General features: G+C 36.9%; 1 protein-coding gene across 1 annotated transcript in view; it reads right to left on the reverse strand.

Annotated features, from left to right (window-relative positions):
- Positions 1–5,421: 5,421 nt before the first annotated feature.
- The window catches only part of LOC114049788 (unhealthy ribosome biogenesis protein 2 homolog), a 46,279-nt gene continuing 28,819 nt past the window's right edge, over positions 5,422–22,881 (reverse strand). The window contains exon 10 of the mRNA XM_027871197.1: positions 5,422–5,746. Within this exon, the coding sequence (XP_027726998.1) occupies positions 5,549–5,746 (198 nt within the window). The 3' untranslated portion in view covers positions 5,422–5,548. The remainder of the gene's footprint in view (positions 5,747–22,881) is intronic.

The following is a 22,881-nucleotide window of genomic DNA, read 5'->3' on the forward strand; positions in this document are numbered from 1 at the left end:
ACATAATTTCATATTTTAAAAGAAAAAGAAAAGGCAGGTGGCTGATATTTCTGAAAGGGTGAAAGAATTCTTGAAGTAGCTACCTTTCATCAATCATTGATCCAGAATTTGCTTTTTATCACACATTGTTACTGTTTGTTTCTTTGTTTTAGTGATACCATTTGTTTATTGATTGCCTACATTTCCCAATGATGGCAGCTAGGTGGCTCAGTTGACAGGGCCCTGCGCCTGGAGTCAGGAAGACTCCTGAGTTCAAAAGACATTTACTAGCTATGTGACTGTGAGTAAGTCACTTAACCTTGTTTGTCTCAGTTTCCTCATCTGTAGAATGAACTGAAGAAGGAAATGGCAAACCACTCCAGTATCTCTGCCAAGAAAACCCCAAAAGGGTTCATGCAGAGTTGAACACGACTGAAAAAAGACTCAACATTTCCCAATTTATTCCTCTCTCCTCCCTTTCCCAGAGAGCCTTTAGTTTAAAAAAAAAGAATAAAATAAGAGAATAAAAATAGTTCAGACAGACCAACCAACATATCTACCAAATCTGACATCAGATTCAGGTGTTTCTGATTTCCCCAGCTGCTAGTGCCTTTCCCTCAAATTACCTTGTATGTTTTGTATATATCTATACTACGTTCACGTTGTCTCTTTCAGATAGTTTACAAAGCCTTCAAGCCCATATTAGTCTTCGTATGTCCAGTGCCCAGGACAGTGTCTGGCACAAAGTATGCTTATTGATTGATGCTACATTTTGCAGCATCCCATCTCTGAAAGAGAGAGAGAGAGACAGAGAGACAGAGAGAGAGGTAGATGCATTTACAATTTCTTCTTTGGGGGCCAAGCTTTCTCATAATTTCACAGAATTCTGTTTGGATGATTTGTTCTTTCCATTTACATTGCTGTAGTCATTGTTTATATTTGTTTTCCTGGTCATGCTTCCTTCACATTAGCATCCGTTCAGATAAGTCTTCCCATGCATCTGAGGAGCCATCATATCCATTATTTTTTGCAGTGTACCAATATTCTATTATACTGGCATACACACATTGTTTTTCAAAGCAAATGCAAAATGTACTTTTCTTAAGTTTCTTTTGCCCACTATATTTGCATTTCAAAGACTGCTTAACTCTGTTTTCTTTTAATTTCTCATTGTTGATGAATAATTCTTGATGATTCATACTATGGTTCTTTAGTGAGCTGTCTCCTCCTGGATGCTAGCCCTTCCTCCTTTGTCTTTCCCCTTCCTTCACTTTTCCTCTCACTTGGCCTTGTCTGTCCCAGGGATGGCTGGGCAGTAGAGAGACCTACAGTCCAGTGGGAGGCCCCTCTTGCTTTGTCCTCCCCTCGTGCCCCATTTAACAATGGCCCTACTATGGGCCAGGCACTATGCTAAGTACTTTACAGATAGTACCTAATTTGTTCCTCACAACATTGTGGGGTAGGTGCTATTATTATCCTCATTTTACAGTTGAGGAAACTGAGGTAGACAGCAGTTAAATGACTTGACCAGGGTCACACAAGCTAATAAATGTCTGAAGTTGGATCTGAACTCAGATTGACTCCAGACTCAGCATTTCATCCACTGTACCACCTAGCCTAGGATCTTGGGATATTACCACCGCCCCCCCCAATAGCATCAGTTAATCATCAAGTATTTAATAACTGTCTATTATATTCCAGGCACTGTGCTCTATACTGTGAATATAAAGACAAAACTAAAATAGTCCTTGTCTTTACATCTTGTTGTGGGAAATATTAGTAGCTGAGTAGATTAGGAAAGGCCTAGTGTAGGAGAGGGCATTAAGCAGAGCTTGGAGGGAAACTAGGGATTGTAAGAATTGGAGAGGAGGTGGTGCATTCATTCCTCCTACTGTTCTTACTATAGCTTTGGCCAAAAGCACAGACATGGGAGTGCCATGTGTGAGGAACAGCAAGAACTAGGAACACAAGGCTAAGGCTGGACTAGAGTGTATAGTACGTGAAAAGTAGAAATGCATGAGGCTGAAAAGGTAGGGTGGTGCCATGTTGTAAAGGTCTTCACTCTACTTGACCTTAGAGGTAATAGAGAGCCACTGGATTTTACTGAGTAGGGGAATGACCTGGTCAGATCTGTGCTGTACGGTTATGGCTCTGGCAGCTAGATGGAGGACAGATGGGAGAGGGGAGAGACTTGAGTTAAAGAAACCAATTGAGAAGCAACTACAATTGTCTAAGTAAGAGGTGATGAGAGCCTGAACCAAGGTGTGCGTGGAGAGAAGAAGAGGTATGTAAGGAGAATCAACGAGACTTGACAACTAAGAGGATATGTGGTCAGATAGGCAGCAACTTTGGATACAAAATTTAAAATGTTCAAATATAAATTCTGATTATAATTATATTTTGGAAAAGGGGAATTGGAGAGATTGTGAAAACAACTGTATTTCACAGCATAATCGTCGCCACTGCATAATCATCATGCCCTGTTTTTTCAGTCCAAAAATTGGTTTATAATCTTTCATTGTGTAATCAATGGTCACATGGTACTGATGCGGTCTAGAGGTTAGGGGTCCTGGAATCCCAAAATCACAACACCTGGGTCCTGCCTGAAAGAATTCGACCCAAACCTTCTTACAGCCAAAAACAAGGTTTATTGAAGATTCGCCATATTAGCTAGACTCTTAAGGAATCTGAGCATTTGTGGGCTATTGGCTAGATTGTGAAAAACTGCCAGTGGCTAGATTCTAAAAATCAGAGCATCTTAATGGAGACAAGATGGACCTTACATACAGAATGACTGTGGGAGGGATCTAGGAGTGGTCAAGTAGTTTGGGGTGATGAGAGGAAGGGCCTAAGGAGATCTGGATGGGAGTGGCAAATAAGCTGGGGTGAACACAACTCCTGGGACCTGGACCCCGTGGCCAAGGGAGAATGGAGCCTAGCTAGGATTAAGGGTGGGAAATGGCTGGGGGCCATAGGGAGGTAAGACAATGGAGGGGAGATTGGGTGTAGCCACAACAAAAGGCCAGTTGATGGGATTATAGCCTCAGGCAAGCCAGAGATTTGGCCATGTGGGAAAGTCCAGGGTTTTTCCTTTCTGGGGCCCAGATTCCAACCCCATCAGTATAATTCTGTTCATCACTCTGCTTAGAAGGTAAACAGCAGCAATGTATTCACAAGTGGCATATGGATACGCATTTATCTCTAGTACATTGCAAGCCCTGAGCCTAGAATTCTCAGCCCACAGGCATTGTCAGTATTCCATTTTAACGTGCATTCACAAGTATCCTGTGCATCCTAATCTTGCACCAAAGACAGTTTAGTAATAAATGATTTTTTAAAATTAAAAAAAAAAAGCTTCACATAATGGTTGCATCCCTTTTTGCAAAAATGTTTGTCATAAAATCTGTGATTATGCAAATTTTGAATAATTTTAATAATTTTGAATAATTTTTGAAGAACATAGCAACAATTTCAACACCTTTACCCCAAAAGCATCTGGATAATGGTAATGTCCCACCACCCCTTCAGTCAGGCCATTTCTTCCAGGTGACGGACTCAAGATTCATAATGATGGGGTTGGAATCTGGGCCCCAGAAAGGAAAAATCCTGGACTTTCCCACAAGGCCAAATCTCTGGCGTTTGCCTGAGGCTATAATCCCATCAACTGGTCTTCCATTGTGACTACATCCAATCCCCCCTCCATTGTCTTGCCTCCCTATGGCCCCAGGCCACTTCCCACTCTTGGTCCCACCTAGGTTCCATTTCCCACCCTTGGTAATTCTATTACCTCATGGACTACTTGGCCACTCCTAGATCCCTCCCACAATCTTTCTGTATACAAAGTCCATCTTGTCTCCATTAAGATGCACAGATTTTCACAATCTAGCCAGTAGCCCATAGATGTTTAGATTCCTTCAGAGTCTAGTTAATATGGCAAATCTTCAATAAACCTTGTTTTTGGTTGCAAGAAGGCTTGGGTCTAATTCTTTCAGGCAGGCCCTGGGTATCATGATTTTGGGATTCCAGGACCCCTAACCTCTAGACCACATCAATAATGCATGTTGCATATTTCCAGATCAAACTGAATGTATGCTCAAATGGAAAGTAGAAAAAGTATTTCAACAATATTTTCAAGGTCAGCAAGTAACACAGAATATTTAAACATGGTGGAAGAACCTTCCTAGTAAACTTTGCACCACTGCCATTTCAAAACCGCTGCCTTCCCCCTAAAATCTCTCCCTTTCTCTTCAATTGCCACCAACTTAATCCCTAAATCCAGAGAAACTCTAAGTTGTTCTAACTTCCTAGGAGAGAGAACTAAAATCTCCTTTTAATTCAATTAAACAAGGTTGAGGTTAAAAGCTTTACTACTGAATCCTACCTCCCCACCAATAATCTTTCATTTATTTTGTGTATGTGCACATGTGTATGTATACGTATGTATATATGCATATATATGCACAGAAACACACATTTGCCTCTCCTTGAATGTAAGATCCTTGAAGGCAAGAACTGTCTCATTTTTGGCTTTATATTCCCAGTGCCCAGAACATAGTAGGTGCTTAATAAATGCTTGTTGAAGACTAAGAAAAAAGAGAAACATGCAACAAAATAAGGCACAATGCTCAAGATGATAAGTTACGTAGAAACAGAAAGGTTTCTCTGTTTAACCCTATCTCAGAGCTTTGACCAAATCTCTCTTCAGTCATATCCCAGACTGGGATAGAGAAGAGAGAGAGAAGGGGTAAGATAAGTGTCCAGTGAAGTCCCATCCCAAAATATTCCATTCATCATTGTCTTAAGCCAGGTATAAAGTAGCACCAAATACAAGAAGACCATGATCAGGAAAAACTGGATAAAAGAGGCCAAAAAAAAAATGTTAACCCTTTTACTAAATTCAAAATTCAACAAGGATACACAGGTGCAGCTCTCCAGGCCATCTGCTCAGTGGACATACCCAGGGCAATAACAACAGCCCCCAAAGACAAGCAATTCCTCAAATCCAGAGTTATTCTCCCTCCTTGATATCAGCTGTTATGATTGCCCCAAAGGCATCTAGTTTATCCCCCCTTCCAGGTCTCTAACACTAAGGCCTAAGAAAGTATTTGGAATCATTAATGCCAAATCAGATCCTTAGGTCCCAAGGTTTGAACAAAACAATGGCAAGGGCAGTCACAAAGATGCTTCCTGGTGGACAACCTATCATAGTGAAAATTCTCACAGGAGAAAAAACAAACCTCACTCAAGAATCACATGTGAAAATGAGACTGAGTGCATGGAATGCTTTTTTATTGCGATAACAATGTTTTATATCCTATTTCCAAGATTCTTGGCTTTAGAATTAGTAGTAAAACTAAGTATATAAAAATATAATACAAAAGTAACATATAGCTATATATACAGTAAGACATTGTATATAAAACCAATGAGATTTTCCATCTATTCATTTAAATTATAAAACTTAAAATTTTTTCTATCCTTTAAATAGAAGCTGCACTTAAATTCAGAAGCTCAATATAATTTTAAAATATCAGTAATAGCAATTTTATAAGGCTATTACAAAAATGCATTAAGCAGTATATTTTTCCTCCCCTCTGTTTTTATTCTTGTGATATTTGATATAGTCATTGTACAGTTCCTTAAACACTTCTCTTACACCAGGCTGTAACGAGGCCCTTAGGAAATGGACGTCCCGTTCAATGCAGAGGTCCAGTATGAGGTAAATTCCCTCCTTCAGCAGGTTCTTCACAGCTGGATACAGAGTCACCTAGAAAGAGAAAAACTTTTTATTTTTCAAAGTAGAAAACCATGGGGAAAGTCAATGCAAAATAAAACCCATGTTTTAAAAAAAACCATTATCTTCCCACAAATTGAGAAAATTTACTAAAGACAATATAATATAAGGGCAGTTTTGCATACAGCTTAAATTGCTGAATTTTTTTTAAAGGGGATGTGGATATGTTTAGAGATTTAGGCATTTTAAAAAAAGAACAAATAGAACAACCATCTGGAATTAATTTTCAGAGGACTTGAACTGAGATCACAAAATGATTCTTAAATATTCACCAGTGGCAAAAATTATCATAATTCCTAACAGCCAGAAGCACACTCATCTAAAATTTTCCACTTTGCCAATCACTACATAAGTTGTACTCTTTAGTCAACTATGGTACCATTTAATAAGCAATGGTACAAAATAATTAGTAATAAATTGCAAGGCAACTGCTGATTTGAGTAGTACTTAACAGCCCAAGGGCTATTGGTATATACACACAAAGTCAGGCTGAGAAGGGGTGTGCATAATTAGGGTTACTTCTTTGGTCCCACTGTGAAAAACGGGAGCTCAGAAACAGGCCCTTTGAATCCTAAATCAGAGCATTATAATTTATAAGCCTGGTATAATGACTAACCTACTATAAAAGAAAGGAACTTATGACATTTCATGCCATAAATGAAACTAGAAGACAAAAGGCAGGTGAAGCTAAATGGAAGGACAGCTCATAGGTTCACCCTGGAGAAGTGAAAATAAGGACACTAGTAGAGTTGATCTTATTTGGTGTTTTCAAGTAATAAATGCCATTTCCTAGGAAACTTATTCATCTTGAATTGCAGCATTCATGATGAGCAAAAGGACACCATGAAGATAATGATAGTTTAGATATCTATATCTAGGATTAAGAAGTAAAGAAAGTCTATGAACTACTCAAAAAGACCCTTCAAAGTAAATCAACATATATTTTTATACCTGAGGACTACAATACAAAGGACCAAAGGACAGTGAAAAAAAGTTAGAAAACAAGCTGCAAGATAAAGAAAAGGAAGAAACCGAAGTTTTATAGATTATATGGATATTTTACACCTACATATAATATGTTTTCTTCAAGAAGAGAGCTTGGAAGTGCTGCATAAAGTAAGCACCAAATTGCATCTGAAAAACTACATCTTATATAGGAAACAACTAGCTCCTGATTAGATTTCTATCAAATCAGCTGTGTGCAGTAAGATAATCAATTTGTTAGAAAAAAGGTCAAAATCAATACCAACCTAGAATAATAAAAACAAGAAGCTACAAAAGCAATTTTAACAGCTCCAACCTGCCCTACAATACAAACAAGCTATTCATACAAAAAAAAAATGGATAAAGAAATAGAAATCAAAACAGACTGTCGCTATTTCCTAAGGAAGTTTAAATCACTATTATCAGACAAAAAGAGCATAGAAATTGCTTCAGTCAGCAAATGCTTGGTCTTCTTGACAGATATATGACAGCTAAGAGTAATACTAGTTTAGAATATAAACTTATCTGTAAAATTATCACAACAGAATGAGAACTGGTAGATGATTGAAAAGGAGAGCAAGTTACATCAGATTACACCATAAACAGTTAAGAATGAAAGTGGAAAAATAACAGATGAGAAATAAAAAATATCTTCCAAGATTTCTACAACAAATCATTTTTTTCCATCACTGACAGTGGGACCACCACATTTGATTTCTTAACATTATAGTCCTCGATGTATAGAACCTAAAAGGACCAGTCAAGAAGGCAGAGTAGGAGGAAGTGGCATAGCCCAGTTCCTTTCCTCCACTTACCACCATACACAGCTACTCCAAGAAAGATCTAAAAAGAACACTGAGTAGTGATAAGGAAATCTAAGAAAAGTCATAGTGAGCTATCTTTTGAGCCCAAAATCACAAATTTGACCCACAGATAAGTGAACATGGCAGAAACTGTGGAACAGAGGTGGGCAAGGATTGGGTTGTGATGTAAAAGCAAACTACATCAATAAATTTTTTTAAAATAACCTACACACTTATCAAGGCATATCCACAATGAAGTCAGGCTCTTGTAAATTATATTCTACAGTGGGCTTTCAGTTGCATGACTGAAAAGAGTGAAGAATAACACATCCCACTGTGGTTGTTAGCAAAATGCAAAAAATTTAAAAAAAAATCATTTGGTAGCACAAAATGATACCTTCCTTTAAAGGGCTCCCTGAACAAAATACTTCTCATGCATATGTTATTAAAGTCAAACAAGATTACTTTAAATAACAGAGGAAACTTTGATTAATAACCCTCTGTTTAATAATATCAAATGAGGCATAAAACAATTGCTAGCTATTATTTCCCTTTTTTCCCACCAGCTATACTACTTTTGGACTTTTTTGTTTTTTTTTTTTGTTTTTTTTTTTTTCAAATTTCTCCATCATGTCTTCCTTCCCCAGGAAATTAATCATTAGGAAATCTCATTATCCTATAAGACTGAATCGGCCTTTGTACTCACACCTCCTCAGTACCCTCTGCCCCTCTGACTGGACCCTCTAACTGAAGGGCAGGTCCAGAGGCCCCAAGGTCTCCATTTAAGGAAGAGGCTGATAAGCACAGTCTTCTCTCCATTTCCTATCTGCTACACTGCTTCTGGACTTCTCTTTCACCCTCCCAAGCCAGGTACCTTTCCCCTGCTCCCCACAACACACCTTAAAGATTCCTTTTGTATGTTGTCTTTTCCCATTGAACTGTAAGCTCCTTGAGGGAAAGGATTATCTTTTTATTTGTATTTGTATCTACAGTACTTAGCACAGTGCTTAATAAATGTTTATTGACTGTTGACTAATTTGCAAAGTGCTATATAAATATGATGTCCTTTAGTCCTCACAACAACCCTATGAGATAAATTAAATTATTGTCCCCTTTTTACAGATAAGGAAACTGGACTTGAAAGAGGTTAAATGACTTGCTCAGAGTCCCAAAGCTAGTCAGTGCCGAAGGCAGGATTTAAATCTAAGTCTTTCTGACTTCAAGTCAACACTTAAATGTGTACAAGACGTATTTATGTTGTTTGCCACTGTCAGAGAGAGGTGTCCAGTGTAGAGTTCAAATACAGAGGGGCTCCCCTGTAGCCGTTCCCTGTGGCTGATCAGGTCCTCAAGATGCTCCTATATGTGGACGACATTGTGCTGACTGCATTAATGCCCAGAACACTGCAACAGTTACAAATTAATTCCATAATCACTGAAGAATTCAGCCGAACCACCCATATAAAAAAAACAAGTGGATGCAGAACGCCTGTTGTCCAGACTATGATATTCAGTTGGGAAGAAAGCCCACAGAGTCAGTCAATTAATAGATGTATCATGAGCAGAAAGAAACATGTTCAACATGGAAAAAGAACTGGGCTTAGAACTGATTATAAGGAGGCTAGACTGCCTCTGGGAAATTGTGCAAAGCTTCTGATGACACCAAGCCTCTTCCTTCAAAAGTAGCCTATCTTTTTTAAAACAGGGGCAATGCAAAGACTCAGTATTATCAAAGAAGAATTATACATTAAGCATTAAGTATATCACTAGAGTGTTTAATGACTAGATGGGTGGCCACTCACATATCAAGAATTAGGGATAACTGACGGCAGTTCACATGCTGCACTGATACCCACTGTCAAGAAACTTAAACAAAGGTCTCTAATAAGTTGGGTGAATCAGCTATATTGGATTTATGGGAGGATATGGATAAAAAGATATATGATCTGTAGTTCTGGCAGGGACTACTCTTATCAGGGAGAGTATATAAGCCATTGAAATACCACATTATGCTACATTCCATAAAAAATTTATAACATAAGCAGATCATATACCTTTTATAGTTACGGATAGGAGATGAATTCTCAACCAAAGGACAGGGGCAATTATATATATAAAAAAATTGATTAAATTAAATTGAAAAGTATGCATCAAAGGTAATCTTATGTTGATATCAGGTCATAGCTGCAAACATATCTTCAGACTCCCAGTTTACGCTGCCCTGGAAATTCTAAATCAGAAGCAATAGGAAGCCATGCCCAACTCCATCTCAGTTCTGCCTAAAACTGTCTAAATTCACTGTCTAGAGATGGGACAAAGATGCGGCCTGGTTTAGAGATGAAGCCTAATTACAAATATCAAGAAGCTGACACACACTGGTCCTAGTTCACCAGGTTTTTCCATTTCTCCACCAACTTTCACCTGAACATGAAATAATAATGAATATCACTTTTAAAAAGTGCTTTTACATACATTATCTCATTTGACCCTGATAATAGTGAGGTAGGCAGTACAAGAATTATTATACTCATTTCACAAGGGAACTGATGTTAAGTGACATGCCTCTAGCTAAAACTCTGGGCTTCTAGCTTCCAGTGCAGTGTTCTTTCCACTACACTATACTGAGATTTAACCGAAAGTTTAACTCCACAGTAGCCCAGTCCAAAAATGAAGTGGAGCTGACGAAAAATGCCTGAAATTTTGCTTCAAAATTAGAAAATGCTGTCTGTCATTTTTTTTTTTTACCTTTGCATAACTGCAGTGCAGGTGAGTGCCCTGCACAGAATAGTTTAAAAATTGGTTTGAATTGTTGTTGAATCACTGGACAAGTAATGAAAAATCCATAAATAGCTTGGAAATCCTTAGATTAAAAGAACTGTATAAATTATTTATTCTGTAGACTAATAATCTATAGCAAAAGCTATAAAGCTGAACTAGAGGGAAAAGAGTTGAAAGTGGCAATAATTTCACTATCTTGCCAACATTATTGCATGGAAGGATCATTAACATTTTAATATTCTGTATGTCATGCATTGCTGCTTCTCTGGACTGCGCAGAGTGCTGATTGATTCTCCCACCCCTACCAACTCTCCACCCTGAAAAAAATTTAAAGGAAAATTAAAGGAAAGATTTAAACAGCTGCAACTGCTGTCTTGTTTTTAATTACACTTATAAATGTTTTATGGTCTACATACATAGCAACACTCATCTGGAAAGATTTATGGTTCTCAAGCAGAAGACTCTAATGCATATGGAATTTTCTTCATTACTAAATTAAACAACAAATTAAAGCCCAAATGCGAAATGTGCTGCCAAGGGGGTCTGGGAGCCTGAAGGCTTTGATAACTCCCAAGGCATTCTGACAGCCTAGATAAAAAATTGAGGAGTGCAAGTCAGAAATGAAGAATGAAGCCAAGAAACTGTAGGCTTCTCATGCAAAATATATCCCAGAATAACAGTTAGCAACTCTGAAGTTCAAAATTTTGCTTTTCTTCATTAAATTATCTAAGATAACTAGGTTTCATCATCTATAAAAAAGGAAGAAAAAATAGTAGCTTTCCTAGTAAAAGACGCTTGAGCATTAATGACTCAAGTACTTAAAAATATTTAGGGCTAAATAAATGCTAAAAAATAATTCTTGGTAAACTTTACTATGTCCCCAGACCTTGTTGAAACAATAATTTTAAGGAATTGCTTTGTGCTACTGCCACATTTCCCTGCCTGTTTTATAAGATGTAAAAATACAGTTTCAGTCATCATCTACAGCTGCCATTTCAATCCCCCTCAAACCTCGCTCAAACATTCATACTGCAGTCATCCCATTTGCAAGGATGTATGGGGAGCCAGAAAATTGGGAATTAGGCAGAAGTTAGATATTTTTAAAACAAGTTTTTATTTATATTTTCTGTTTCTTTCATCATCATAGTATTCCATATGTCCTTTCACCTCTCCTTCCCCAAAAGCCATCCCATATGACAAATGCTATCTTCTATGGATGGGGGAAAAAGTCAGCACAACTGATCAACACACTGAAAAAGTCTGAAACTATGTGCAATGTGTAACATTTGTGGAACTCCCACCTCCAAGAAGGGGCAGGTTAGTGATGTCTTCTCATACTTCTTCATTCCAGTCCTGCTTGATCTTTATAATTTTGTTACAATTGTTTTTGATTGTTCAGTGGGTCACTGTTCTTTCCATTTATATTGTTGTAGTTACATATTGTCTTCTTGGCTCTGCTTCCTTCACTCTGCATCAGTTCAGATATATCTTTCCATGCTTCATTGTATTCATCTCACATAGTTCTTAAAGCATATTAATATCCCATTACATTCATGTACTAGTTTGTTTAGCCATCCCCTAAACATTGAGCATCTACTTTGTTTTCTGTTTAACATTTTTGAGAAATTGTTCTTGAATGATATTGGCTGATGGTTTTTTTCTGTGTTTTATTTTTGCCCTGATTGAGGTATTAGGACTACATTTGTCCCATAAAATGATTCTGGTGGGGTGCTTCCTTTTTCAAATTTTGACAATGATTTGTGAAGTACATGTACAAACTCCTCTTTAAAAGCTGAACAGAATTCTACCATGAATTCATCAGGATCAGGAGCTCTTTTTTTTTGGTAGTTTTATTTGCTTTTCTGATTCTGGGTAACTTAAGATTTTTATCTGTTCTTCTGAAAGTCCGGATATTTTATGTTTTAGAAAGTTTTCCTCTATTTCTTTTTGTTAGTATTTAACTGTGCATAATATGTTCTGATTATTCATTTTTTTTCTTCTGGTTTTGCTATGACTTCATCTTGCTCATTTACTATTTTATTGATTTAATTTTCTGCTCTCTTCTTTTTAAACAAGTTAGCTAAAGGTTTATCATTTTTATTAGTTCTTTCAAAGAACTGGCTTTTAGTTTTATTTGTCATTTCAATGGGGTTTTTGTTTTCAGTTTGTCTAGTTCCCCTCTAATTTTTAACATCTCTTTTGTACTTATTTTAGATTTCTTGGCTTTCTAATTTTTTAAAATATACATTTAGTATAATCTTTTCTTTTTCTATTTTGTTAATATGTTTATACATGTAAGATTTTCTCCAAGAGTACTGCTTTAGCTGCATCCCAGAAATTTTGGCATGTTGCTTCATCATTATCATTTTCTTTTACATAGTTGTTAACTGTTTCCATGATTTGTTCTTTGATCCACTCATTATTTAGGATTTCATTGCCAAGTCTCCATTAGAGTCTTTTGTTTGTGGTCCCTGAACCAATTAATTTTTTTTTTTTTGGCTTTTAAGCAATATTTCATTTCCCCCCAAGAATACATAAAGATGATTTTTAACATTCATTTTTTTAAATTTTGAGTTCCAAATTTTCTCCCTCCCTTTCTCACCTCCCCCCTTGCTGAGATGGTAAATTATTTGATATAGGTTATACATGTTTAATCATTGCCTTATGGTTTGTAAAAGATGTATTACTATTTCTGCCTTTTTACATGTTTGTGATATCTCTGTACCCTAGTACATAGACACTTTTTGTAAAAGTTCCATATGATGCTAAGAAGTATGTATGTTCTTTTGCTGTCCCATTTAGAAGATGCCATATGTTTTTTTAACTCTGGTTTCTCCAAAATTTGTCCAGTTCCATATTTTTCCTTTTTCAGTTAGATATTTATATAGGAACAGGGTGATAGTGAATTCAAAGTTAGTCCTTTGATAAGGAGGTAAGTGCCCATTCAGCAAGTCATTTCTCTAGTGATAAATTCTCCAATGAGTATACTGCTACTCTGATCAGGTTTACTAAAGCAAACAGGTGCACATACAGACATACAAACACACACACACAAAATGTATCTATTTACATAAATACCACCTAATATCTGTAGAGCAATTCTCAGTTTATTAAAAGTGTAGTCACATGTATTAACTTATTTGATACAACTAGCTAATTAAGAATAGGAAGGGCAGTAGTCATTGTCTTCATGCCTTTTGGTATGACCTATGATTTCCTTTGCATAAAGAACTCCCAGGGAGGAAATTCCCTCTATTAATGCAGCTCAGTAGCTTCACTACAGCTTAGTCTTAGAGAGTTGTCTCAAGCATTGAGAGGTTTAATAAGGTCACACAGCCACCACGTGACAGAGGCAGGACTTGAACTGAGCTCTTTCTGATTCAAAGGCCAGGTCTCTCTCTACTATGCTATTTTAAAAAAATAAACACTTCTCTACATTTTCCAAAGCCCTTCCCCTCTCCAGAAAGCTATCTTGAATTTAAAAGTAGAAAAACATAGTTCAACAAAACTAACAAACATGTTGAAAAAAAATCTGACTTTGTATGTGTTTCATATCTACAGACTCTACAAAGAATCAAAGGGAAGAGTATTCTCATATCTCTTATTTGGGGTCAAAGTTGGTCATTATAATTATGTAGCATTCAGTTTCAATTCTTTTGTTGTTGCCCTTTCCATTTATTGTATGTTGTTGTAGTCGTTGTGTATAGTGTTTTCCTGGTTCTGTTTGCTTCATTTTGAATTAGTTCATATAAGTTATAATAAGAAAGACAGTTCCTGCCCTTAAGGCACATACGTTCTACCAGAGAAAGACAACACATAAAAGGAAGCTGAAGTGGGGAGGGTCTGAGTGCTCTCCTTAAATGTAGGTTCTGGGAAGCACCATCTAAACAAAAGGAGAGGCTACAGGGGCAGAGGGTACTTCCAATGTGCAGATTCGAGGGCTAGACTGAGCTTCAGGAAGATGAGCTGGGGTGTAACAGAGGAAGTGTGAAGTACAGCCAACTGTCAGCTCCTTCCACCTGACACAGGCATGTTCTCAGTTCTTAGTTTCATCTCTTCCTATGATTCAGATGTAGCTCTTCCCGTCTCTGAGGTTAGCTTTCCAACCATGATGCCACACTGCCTCTCTGCTTCTCATCCTGGCTCTCATCACCTCACTTCATTCAGCAAACACTTATGAAGTACCTTCTTTGGAAAGAATAATGGGCTCAGAATATAGGAGACATACAATTTGAGTGAGACACAGTGCCTTCATTGAATGTATGGTCTAGTCTGGGGATTATGAGGTCCATAAAAAACTACAACACAAAATAATACATCAAAAGTGCATGGGATTACCAACAAAGCCCAACAGAGCAAGAGATAGAAAGAGAAATTCCATTTAAAGTTACTGTAGATATTATAAAATATTTAGGAGTCTACCTGCCGAAACAAACCCAGGAACTATATAAACACAATTACAAAACACTTTTCACACAAAGTCAGATCTAAATAACTGGAAAAACATCAGTTGCTCATGAGTAGGCTGAGCTAATATAATAAAAGTGACAATTCCACCTAAGTTAATTTACTTATTCAGTGCCATACCAAACTACCAAAAAAATTATTTTATAGAGCTAGAAAAAATAACAAGAAGATTCACTTGGAAGAACAAAAGGTCCAGAATATCAAGGGAACTAATGAAAAGAAATGTTAGGGAAGGTGGCCTAGCCGTCCCAGACCTTAAATTGTATTACAAAGCAGCAATCATCAAAACTACTTGGTACTGGCTAAGAAATAGAGTGGCGGATCAGTGGAATATGGTAGGTACACAAGATACAGTAGTCAATGACTATAGTAATCTATACTGTTTGATAAACCCAAAGACCCCAGCTTCTGGGATAAGAACTCACTATTTAACAAAAACTGTTAGGAAAACTGGAAAAATGTATGGCAGAAACTAGCCACAGATCACACCATATACCAAAATAAAATCAAAATGGGTCCATGATTTAGATATAAAGGCTGATACTATAAGCAAACTAGGAGAGCAAGGAATAGTTTGCCTGTCAGATTTGTGGTGAACAGAAGAATTTATGACAAAACAAGAGATAGAGAACTTTATGAAATGCAAAATGGACAATTTTGATTACATTAAATTGAAAAGTTTTTGCACAAATAAAGCCTATGCAACCAAGATTAGGAGGGAAGCAGAAAACTGGGAAAGAACTTTTATAACCATTATCTCTGATAAGGACCTCATTTCTAAAATATATAGAGAACTAAGTAAAATTTGTAAGAATACAAGTCATTTCCCAATTGATAAATAGTCAAAGGACATGAACATCAGATGAAGAAATTAAAGCTATGTATAGTTATGTGAAAAAATGCTCTAATTCACTATTGATTAGAGAAATACAAATCAAAACAACTCTGAGGTACCATATCACACCTATGAGATTGGCCAACATGACAAAACAGGAAAATGATAATTGTTGGAGAAGATGTGGGAAAATTGGAACACTAATGCATTGCTGGTGAAGTTGTGAACTGATCCAACCATTTTAGAGAGCAATTTGGAACTATGCCCAACGGGCTATAAAAATGTGCATATCCTTTGGCCCAGCAACAGTACGTCTAGAGCTGTATCCCAAAGCGATCATAAAAATGGGAAAAGGACCCACATGTACAAAAATATTTATAGCAGCTCTTTTTGTGGTGGCCAAGAATTGGAAATTGGGGGATGGCCATCAAATGGGGAATGGCTGAACAAGTTGTGGTATATGAATGTAATGGAATACTATTGTGCTATAAGAAATGATGAGCAGGCAGACTTTGGAAAACCTGGAAAGACTTGTATGGACTGATACTGAGTGAAGTGAGCAGAACCAGGAGAATGGGGCAGCTAGGTAGCACAGTGGATAGAGCACTGGCCCTGGAATCAAGAAGACCTGAGTTCAAATCCAGCCTCAGACCAAACACATGACACTTACTAGCTGTGTGACCCTGGGCAAGTCACTTAACCCCAAATGCCCCCCCCCACAAAGAACCAGGAGAACATTGTACACAGTAACAGCCATGTTGTACAATGACTAAGTTTGACAGACTTAGCCCTTCTCAGCAATGCAAGGATCTAAGAAATCTCCAAAAGTCTTATGATGGAAAATGCTTTCCAAAGAAAGAACTAGGAGTTTGAATGTAGATGGAAGCATACTATTTGCCATTTTTTCCTTCTGTTTTGTTTTTGTTTCTTCTTTCTTGTGGTTCCTCCCCTTGGTTCTAATTCTTCCTTACAACATGACTAATGTGAAAATATGTTTAATAGGAATGTATATGTAGAGCCTATTTCAGATTGCGCGCTGTCTTGGGGAGGGAGGAGGGAAAGGAAGGGGAGAAAAATTTAAAACTCAAAAGCTTATGGAAGTGATTGTTGGTAAATCAAAATAAATTAATAAAAAAATTATAAAAGAAATGATGAGCAAGTAGACTTCAGAAAAATCTGGGAAGACTTGTATGGACTGATGCTGAGCAAAGGAAGCAGAACCAGGAGAATGTTGTACACAGTAACAGCCACGTTGTACGATGACTAACTTTGATAGACTTAGCTCTTCTCAGTAATGCAAGAATCTAAGACATCTCCAAAAGTCTCATCATGGAAAATGCTATCCACATCCAGAGAAAGAACTATGGAGTTTGAGGGCAGATCGAAGCATACTATTTGCTCTTTTTTTTTCTCCTCCGTTTTGTTTCCTCTTTTTTGTGGTTCCTCCTGTTGAGTCTAATTCTTCTTTACAACAAGACTAATGTGAATATATGTTTAATAGGAATGTATATGTAGAGCCTATATCATATTGCACACCATCCTGGGAGGGAGGTGGAGAAAATTTAAAACTCAAAAGCTTAAGAAAGTGTTTGTTAAAAAACTAAAAATAAATAAATAATTTTTTTGAAAAAGTGCATGGGAAGCATAAGCAAAAAACACTTTTCAACTTGACTCCTGCAATCACTTATTAATTATTCTCCCTGGCTCTCCATTCTTGTCTTTCTAAGTCTATCCTATACAATGCTCACAGATTAATTTTCCTAAAGCACCCTTCTGATTTTGTCCTTCTCTATTCAAAAACCTTCTATGACTAACTACATTAATGAATCATATAATCTCATTAGTGTGAAAACTCTTGCTATTGGTACAGATTGCAACCCATATATGGCTTCTGATTCTGTATTATTCCAGGTCATGTTTTTCCACATAACTTCCACAAAAGATGTGCCAAATGTGCTAGAGGCATTCCTCAAATTCTTTAATATTTCACAGATTCCAAAGCAACTATTTGGGTTCTCCATACACGGGGTATCGCATAAGTATTAGTGCAGTTTTAAACTATTAAAACTTAAAACTGCACTAAGACTTTTGGAATGCCCTCTATTATCTCCTTTACTGCCTACATGACAGCCCCCTACCTCATTTTCCAGTCATACATTTCCTTATTGATGTCTTTGTCCCACTTAGTATGTACAAGTCCTTCTTCACAACATGCTGCTTCCTACTTATATTTGCCAGGCATCTCTTCATTACCTCTTGAGTGTTCTAAGAGTGTAAATTCCATAAGTTGGAGTCATTTAGCATCATCAAGAGAATGCTAATATTAAAAGAGTCAACTTTCATTATAGGGAACAGACTGAGATCATTATAAGCTATGTGTAATTCCTGAAATGCACCTCACTCCCCCATTGTTAGTGCTTTTCCCTGAGTTACAGACTGATACAGACTGATGGGCTGGCCATTCAACTGCATGTTAAACCTGGGCAATATTCATTCTTCATTCCCTTGGTATTTCCTCTGTGGATTACTACTCTAGTCTCTTTAGCATAACCATGGACCTCCCTGAGAAGGTCCTATAGTGTTACCCAGGCAAGCCAATGCAACCTGCATGATGTCGTCTTCAAATAATATGTAAGGAGAACCTAACCCTCTACAAAAAATTACACTTCCATTTGGACTTTGCTCAAGATTTCTTCTTTGTCATTGGAGAATACCTTTAATGAACATGTTTCCATGCTTTATCTCTTGCTCTATACTAATAAAGAATTGTTAAACTTATCTCTGTTAAATATTTGTCACCATTTATTGAAGTTATCAACATTTCCTCCCAGCTGCCTTCCTGGCCTTCAATCTGAAAGATAAAATCAACTCTCTGAAACTCACGCAGAACTTCATCATGCCCCCTGGACCGGATAGCCTTTCTCTCCCCATCCCCACCATTTTTTAGCACCTTTAGACATGATGTTTTACCCCATTAGATTATAAGCTCCTTGAGGGCAGGAACTATTTTATGCCTTTCTCTGTATCCCCAGTGCTTAGCACAGTGCCTGGCACAGAGTAGGAGCTTAGTAAATATTTATTCATTCTGATTCTGATTGCATCTATCCTGAAATCTCATATGATTTTAACATACATACAGCAGATACCTTATTGGAAAAAAGCCTTTAGGGTTAAGTTTTGCTCTGCTGAATTAAGTTCTTCTTTATAATTAACAACAAACACTGTTGGGTCTTACCTTTTCTATATTTTTCCTAACTCCTCTATACCTCTTTTCTCTTCTGTGACTGCAAAGATACAGTCTGCTACAGGAAATCACCCAAGAAAGCCTGTTCCTGTCTCATATTTTCATCTAGGATGCTCTTAATGTACAATATGTACAGATATTATCCTAATATTCTCTGGCAATAAAAAGCAGTTATGGGATGGTCATAGTTGATATCTTTTCAGATGTCTTTTTTTAAAAAAATAACAATATAGTCTATACAATCTTTTCTAGCCTCTTAGAATTTTCCCCTCTGTGACATCTTGAAAAGTGATTTCTGAAGAATTTCAAAATTTTGTGACCTGCAGTACAGATTTCTTTTTTTTTTAAATACCTAGTCAGATACAGCTACGCTACTTGGCTTCATCTTTGCAAAGGTTATTTCCATTTCCCTACATTGCATATTAATAATGAAAGATACAAATATGGTGGCTTTCATTTTTGATGATTAAAAAAGATCACTACATAATCAGTGGTAGCTCAGTTCAATTTAACATCTTTTTGTTATCCTCCTTCCACTTTCCTCTATAAATGTTCTAAGGATGATTAATCAGGTCCTTCAGCCAAGTTATTTGTATCTTTGTTTTCTCCTCCACTGCTTTTAGCTATTTTGTGAGTTGATATTGCTCATGTAATATTTGTAACATGTAACATTTGTAACTGTAATATTTTGCAAATAAGCTTATGTTCTAAACTGCTATTGTCTTTGGCTACCACAACTTATGTCTTGACAGAGGTCAAGTGTGCACTGGCTAATATATTTCCTGAGATCTTTTCACCTTCTCATGGCAATTGTTTTACACAGATTATTGGTCTCATCAAATGATGATAATCAGGGACACTGTCATTCCTTTCACATATTTCACATTTTCCAGTCAACATCTTGCTTCAATAGGTCATGTTGGAGTTGTTGTAATTGTACATAGCATCTTCTCATCTTTTCATCCTTTCTTCTCCTTTGTTCTAACTAGATGATAAGCTGACAGAAGAGTGACAGTTGATCCTCTTCCTTCCTCTCTGGGAGTGGTCCTAACTCTACAAACATTCTCTACCATGCCCTACAAACTTCTTCAACCCAGAAGCTCCCTCTGCCCTTGGCCTTCACAACTGCAAGCACCTTCTGACTCTGTTGACTTCTCCCTTTAATTGGCTGGTTTCTCCAAAAACCTCCATTTTAAGGAGAATGTTCAAGTCAGTGTTTTCATTCCTTTCTCACATCCACACCTGATTCTCATGACTTTGCCAGGTACTATCTCTCTTCCCTCCTGTTTTTCAGCTTCCTTTTATGTTATTTTCACCTATTAGAATGTAAGGTACTTGAAGGCAGGGACTGTCTTTCCTACTGTTAACATTCCATTCATAGCACTTAGTATAGTGCTTGCTACATAATAAGCACTTAATTCATGCTTGTTGATGTGACTTCTCAAACGACTTCTATATAGACTTTTCTATTACAACAATTGCATTTATCATCCTGTTGTTTGAGATAATGCTGTACCGGGCCTCTTGCCTCTCCCTGATGTACAGTGATGGTATACAGATGAGAAGTTTGTAAATCATTTATAAAACTTTGGCTTTTTCTTTCATTTCTTAATTTTGAAGTATATTTTCTAAAACATTTCACTTCCTTCCCCATGTCCACCTTCAAGTAGCAAAGCACATATTGACTTGCTTTGGAGGATCTAAATGAGTTTTTGGTAAAAATTTCTCTAATTTTTCATCTTCTATACTAGATAGTGGCACAAAAACTACAACTGCTGTCATGGTGTCCCATGAAATGACATTTGTTGTCCTTGAGCACTATTTAGCTGTAACTTTTTTTTTTTCTAGTTTCATAGGTTGCTGTGAGAATAAAATAAGATAATATATGTAAAGTGCTTCAACAAACCCATAAAGGTCAATATAAATGTTAGTTAATACTATCACTATTACTACTCATTTCAACATAGACTGTCAATATGGATGTGGTTTAATTAGGTTGTTGGACAAAGTTCATATTTAGAACAGCAGCAGTTAAATTAATGTTTATACACACCATAAAATACTAGCACCCTTTTTTAACACTCTTCCACCAGCATCAAGGAAGCAAAAAAGGAATGCATAGGACAGAAGGAATATTTTGTATTTTTATCTATTTCGTGGCTTGACACAGTAAAGGAATGTGTCATCTAGGGCCAATCTGATGGTGATGATCTCCAAAATGAGCTTGTCTAGTCCTCAGATAGCAGGAAGAAGCTATCATTAGGACTATACCTGAAGCCTTTCCAAATTGGTACAATCCTTCAAATCTATGCTTTGCTGGTACAGCCCTGGAAAACATAGGGTCACCTCCAAGCCATGATGCAGTATTAGAAAAAGACTGGTAGAAATTTGCCCTTATCTACTAATAACGGCCAGGCTGTTTAGCTCAGCATTAAATACCCTAACCCACTTTTTCAGCATTTTCTTCCACTATCTCCCTTCATAGAACCTGTATCTCATATAAGACAGACTGTTGTGTTAATCAAACCATATCTCGGGTATTCCTGCCTCCATCCATGCCTTTGCTCACATTCTTAGCTCTGCTTAGAATAATGCTTGTTCATATCCCTGGAGATAAGAAAAGGTATCTCTCTCCAGTGTGTGAAGAAGAAAGGGGCTCCGGGTATGGAACACTGCATATACTGTCACACAAGGTTAATGGGTTGGTTTGTTTTGCCAAATTGCTTTTTTTTGGGGGGGTTACCATTGAGGGAAAGGATAAATTCTGAATTCAAGGTGATGCAAAGCAAAATAATAATAATGATAATAATAAAATAAAAAAGCAAAACAAAAAGAATAAATACTTGTTAATTGACAAAATATCTTTTTCCCCATCCCCATCCCCTAGTTCCACCTCCTCAAGCTCTACCTCTCCTTGAAGACCCAGATGAGATCAAGTCTTCTGTGATCTGCCCAACCAGAATAATGCCCAACTAACAATAAAGATGATGTTAATGATGACGATACATTCACATTTATATAGTTCTTTAAAGGTTTGCAAAGCTCTTTTCTCAGCACAACCCTGGGAGGCAAGTAATGTAAGAAGTGTTATCCACATTTTACAGATGAGGAAAATGAGGCTCAATAAATTTAAGTGACTTGCCCATGGATACATAGCAACTGACAAAGGTGGGAATGATTTTAACTTCAAGTCTAATCCTCTATCTACTACACCATAATACCTTTCTTAAAGCAGATTAATCAGCATTAGCTTTTTTCGTTGTCACATCATATCACATTGTTGCTCCACATTGAGCCAACAAGCCAATAAAACACTAGATCTTTTTCAGACAAACTACTGTCTAGTCCCATTTCCTCATCATGTATTCGTGAAGTTGATTTTTAGAAACCAATTTAAGGATTTACAATTATCTCTATTAAATTTCATCTTATCACATCTGACTCCATATTCTAACCCATCAGGATCTCTTGGTGATTCTCTCTGCTTTTTGTAATTTGCAGATTTAATAAGGATGCCATCAATACTTTTATCTAAGTTATTGATTAGCATGTTAAACAGAATAGGCCCAAACACAGATTCTTTGGCTACTTCACTAGAGACCTCCTTCCATGTTAGACATTAAAACATTAATGGCTACTCTTTGGGCATAGCCATTATGCAGTTCCAAATCCACTTTGTTACATCACTGTCTAGCCTATATCTTCCCATTTGGACCAAAAGAATAGCAGGAGGGCTTGTGTCAAATGCACCGCAAAAATTCACAACATTCCCAATACACTAAGACTGTCCAAAAAGGAAATGAGTCAGTCTGGAATGGCCTATTCTTGGTGAAGTTCTGTTGGCTCTTTATGATTACCATTTCCTTTTCGAGATGTTCACTATCATTTTACTTTAATAATACAGTCTAATATTTTGCCAGGAATATAAGTCAAGTTTACTGGCATTAATTTGAAACACTAATCTTGTCTTTAAAAAAAAGGGGGGTATATTTGCCTTT

The sequence above is a fragment of the Vombatus ursinus genome, unplaced genomic scaffold, assembly GCF_900497805.2.
Source record: "Vombatus ursinus unplaced genomic scaffold, bare-nosed wombat genome assembly UNPS02014798.1, whole genome shotgun sequence".
NCBI classification, from domain to species: Eukaryota; Metazoa; Chordata; class Mammalia; order Diprotodontia; family Vombatidae; genus Vombatus; species Vombatus ursinus.